Raw genomic sequence first — 4,609 nt, 5'->3', positions numbered from 1 at the left:
GTGCATGTCACTGTGACTGGGCTTGGGTCCCTTTTACAAGTTAAAAATTTTAAGACGAAGGGAAGGGGATGGGAGCCTGTAGTAGAATATGAATAAAGGCTTACTTTAAAGTTGGGAGGAAAAGATACACTATTAAACTGCCCATCTGCCTCTGTTCTGAAGCATATAGAAATAGGCTGGAGGATTTGATCTGAGGTATAGTAATGAGCAGAGAGATAGAAGAGGGTTGAAGTTGTGGGGAGAGATATAAGAAAGTTCTACCTCACAAAATAAAGGTCCTGCCCTTGTAATTTGAGGATAGGGCTCAACATCGGAATCCTTTCTATTATAGAGCATAGGTACCTTTTCATTTATTTAAGGAAGTTACCTATTTCTTCCATTTGATTCCCTTCTCTCAGCCCTAGTCTACCCGCCTTAATTAGCTGCATGACTTTGGAGTCCGCTTTACTATCTCTGAACAAGGAATAACAATCGGATGCTCACAGATTCATACGCTCGCAGGGTCTATCTGTGTGACGTCCCTCCTAAAGAAGCAGCCATAGCATTAACGGGACAAAGAAATGTGGTATGATCTGTTGAAGATATTTTATAGTTTTATCAACTGGACTAGGGATAAATGTTCACCTGCTGAAATATTCACTTTGTAAGCTAAATAATGTGATTGAGTGTATAAAAGAAAATGAAATAAAAAAATGAAAAAAAGAAGAAGCACCCATAGTATGGAGTTTCCTTCTCCGTATATCACCCAAATCTCCTATCCAAGATTTGTTCAGTGAAGCTACAGACAGAACAACTGTATCCAGATTTCAGTTGTTCATTGTTGCTCAGCAATACAACGGGGATATCCATCTCAAAATAAGAAGCATCCAGTATCTTACAGTTACATACACGATACCTGTCTGGACCTGTGCATTGATGAGAAAAAGACTGAGGAAAACTCTTACATCTTCAAATCAAAGTGTATAAGATTCTATGAATCAAAGGACAATAGCCATAGCACTTGAAAACATTTAAAATAAAATTTTATTTTATTTTATATTTAAGTTAAAACTCAGACAATAACATGTTCAAACTATTGATGAATACAAGACACACTAAAAAAACCGAAAACACGATAAATGTAAGAGATAAGTGGACATAAACATTCTCTCTTAATTAGAGGTGAAGCAAGCTCTAAGGTCATGAAAGGTGATCATAAAACATGAAGAGTATTCTGGATTTGTTGCCCACCACTAGGGCTGCGTTATTGCTCAGCACAAATACACAGATATCTGTCTTTGCACAGAGCAGAGAGAAAACAGATTTTTACAGGCTGAGTAAACAGATAGCAGATGTTAAACAGGAAGCACTATAACACAGCAGCTAAGTAATTGTATTTAGTTAACAAATTAAATTTCAAATCTTGGCACTGTAACCACAAGCTTGTGACTTAGATAAGGCAGCTTCTAATATAAGCTTCAATTCTCTCATTTTTAATGAGAGGACAAAAATAGTACTTACCTTATAAAATTGTGATGATGACGTAAAGCCTGCAGAAGTCTTATCATAGTGCTGGGAACATGGTAAGCACGCAAGCTGTGCTCATGGATATTATTATTAAGGACTGAGATAAATTCCCATGTAATGCCTAATAAATCAGCAGTGAGGAGTATGGCAAGCTCTGGTCTCCATGAATTGTCAGTTTCATTTTCTTCATTTTAAAATTGTTTACATCAGCTAAACAAGATATCCATAAGTAAATTTAGAAAATGGAATGGAAAGATACTTGTGGGACACAGATAAGGTTTATTATCTGTTGACAAAGATGTATATGGTGGTCTCAACTGGGCTGGACTGAGGTGTATATCATGCTGGGTAAAGTCTCTTCACAATATAAATGATATATAGTGATTTAATGTATGAATAATAACAATAATAAAATATATATAAAAAAGAAAGTAGAAACAAGAATAAATCATTAGAGGAATTTGAGCACATTTCCTTTAAGACATGTGCTGTTTTTCAAATTAGTTTCACTCCTCTATCCTTGTTTCTGTTAACATTATCAGTGTGTTTTGTTTTTATAGTAAGCTCTAAACCATGTAATATTCCACTGATAAGGCTTACTCTATATGATATTCCATGAAGTAGATGACCCATACCTTAGTTCATGATTCCAGCCAGAGACAAACACTAGTGTGCTAGAACTGAAATTAAACTAGTGGGAAACTGCAATTAAACTAGTGTTAAGAATAGTAATATGAAACCAGTAAGGACAAGGAGAAGTAGAGAGGGAGAGGTCACTTGCCTCCTTCAGCTTGAAGGTCCTTGTCACAGCTAACTTTGAACATGGCCAGCACCCGGGCTCTGATCTGTTTGGTCTTGGCACCGTAGATAATGGGGTTGATCACAGGAGGCAGCAGCAGGTAGATATCCCCCATGAGAACATGCACAATGGGGTGGAGGCTGTTTCCAAACCGGTGTACCACTGAGAGGCCAATGAGTGGCACATAGAAGGCCAGAACCACACTAATGTGTGACACACAGGTCCCAAAGGCCTTGGCCCGCTCTGACTTGGAAGGCAGTTGCAGAACTGTTCGTATAATTAGAAAATAGGATAAGAAAATGAACAAGACATCCACACCCATGACCAGTAGAATGGCAGTTAGACCATAGACCACATTGGGCAATGTGTCTGTGTGAGCCAACTTCATCATATCCTGGTGCACACAATAGGAGTGTGAGAGCACATTGGAGTGGCAGAAGGCCAGTCGTTTGATGAGCAGAGGTAATGGGAAAAAGAAGAGGGATCCACGAACCACGGCCACCATGCCAATCTGGGCTGTGATTGTATTGTTGAGCACTGCGGCATGGCGCAGTGGGTGGCAGATGGCCACATAACGGTCAAAGGCCATGGCCAGCAAGATGGTGGATTCAATGGCAGAGAGGGCGTGGATAAAGAACATCTGGGCAACGCAGGCATCAAAGTTAATCTCCCGGGAGTCAAACCAGAAGAGGGCGAGGATCTTGGGCATGGTGGATGTGGACAAGGCCAGGTCAATGGCTGCCAGCATGCAGAGAAAGAGGTACATGGGAGCATGCAGGCTACGTTCTGTCCTGACGATGAAGACCACGATGCAGTTTCCAAACACTGCCACAGCATACATGGAAAGCAGGGGGAAGCCAAACCAGAAATGGGCCTCTTCTAGTCCTGGGATACCGATAAGCACAAAGGTGGCGTGTGTGAAGTTGCAGCTCTCCATAGCTGGAACTGAGGAAGGGGAACTGGAGAGGCTGAAGTCACTCTCCCAGCCTATAAAGACATGGAGCACAATAAGAGAGTCCCCTGAAAACCTGTCTTGGTTCTCACTCCCCTACTGTTTCCTCCTATTCCCACTTAGGCTTTATCATAAACTATGAGGCCTTCTTTAAGGGAGGAATGTGACAGCTCAAATTTATTTATTAATCATTACCCTCAAATTTAAATTTTTAAAATTTTAAAATTTTTAAAAAGGAATTTGAGGAGAGCAATGTTTATCCGAAAATGTAGCCTTTCCTTCAGGTTCCTCCTTATGGCCCATAACTTCATTGTCTTTATACTGGGCAGCTCTTTTCTACAATACTGTTAAAAAATCCTAATGGGAATCCTTTCCAGATAGGCTTGTCTTCCTTCCTTTCTTCCTTCCTTCCTTCCTTCCTTCCTTCCTTCCTTCCTTCCTTCCTTTGTTCTTTCGTTCGTTCGTTTGTTCCTTCCTTCCTTCTTTCATTCTTTCCTTCCTTCTTTTCTTCCTTCCTTCCTTCCTTCCTTCCTTCCTTCCTTCCTTCCTTCCTTCCTTCCTTTCCTCCTCCTCTTTCTCTCTTTGTTTCTTTTACTTACTCATAAATATTTACTTATATGACCTACTATGCACGAGGCTATTTGCTAGCTGTTGACACTACAGAGATTAAAGACACTCCCCTTGCCCTCTAGATGGCTTGCCTAAGTTGGAAGACAGATACAGTATCAATATATTACAATATTGTGGTTAATGCTAGCCTAGGTGTACATTTAATACCTGGGAGAAGGAGGCTGATCACAGAAACTTTTTTGGAATGAATGATCCTTCTGTTCAGTCTTCACACATGAGAAAATTAGATAGAGAAGGGAATAAAAGGTGTTTTAAGGCAATAGGGATAGAAAGTAGTTGTCAAGTCTCAGGATTTTAGGCCCTCACTTCCAAGGTCAGCAAAGTGGAGGAAATACAACAGTAATTAAAAAAAAAAACAACAAAAAACAAACAAACAAACAAACAAACAAAAAACTGAAAAGAAACAAACTAACAAAAACTTAGGAGAAAAGGCCAAAAGCCATTCTCTTAAGGAATAAAGGCAATTCATCTGGGCTCATAAAATCAATGTCCTCCAGTGACTTCAGAGATGAAGTGCTAGCAGGATACTTGGCCCCCAGCAGATCCTAGTTGCTTGGTATGATCTCTGTAAGGAATCTGTCCTCTGCTCCTGGCCAATGAGTAGCTCCATCTCTGATAGCTGCCTTTGGCCACTCCCTGTGCCCCTAAAGAGGGCTTATGTCAAGCCCTGACTTCAGAACAGGTATTGCTGGGGCCAGCAGATGGTGTAGCGGTTACATCAG

At 40.4% G+C, this 4,609-nt stretch overlaps 1 protein-coding gene across 1 annotated transcript; it reads right to left on the bottom strand.

The window, feature by feature from the left end:
- Positions 1–2,279: 2,279 nt before the first annotated feature.
- Positions 2,280–3,286, bottom strand: LOC102479214 (olfactory receptor 51E2). The gene has a single exon (XM_006140896.2). It carries the CDS (start codon positions 3,240–3,242, stop codon positions 2,280–2,282), a length of 963 nt encoding a protein of 320 aa, XP_006140958.1. The 5' UTR covers positions 3,243–3,286.
- Positions 3,287–4,609: the final 1,323 nt, after the last annotated feature.

Source organism: Tupaia chinensis, unplaced genomic scaffold (genome assembly GCF_000334495.1).
Source record: "Tupaia chinensis unplaced genomic scaffold, TupChi_1.0 Scaffold000047_1, whole genome shotgun sequence".
NCBI classification, from domain to species: Eukaryota; Metazoa; Chordata; class Mammalia; order Scandentia; family Tupaiidae; genus Tupaia; species Tupaia belangeri.
The sequence above is the reverse complement of the archived record's forward strand: the minus strand, read 5'-3'. Positions and strand labels throughout refer to the sequence as shown.

What these genes read in the sequence shown, in the direction of transcription:
- LOC102479214 (XM_006140896.2), bottom strand. Translation starts at nt 3,242, where the DNA reads ATGGAGAGCTGCAACTTCACACACGCCACCTTTGTGCTTATCGGTATC.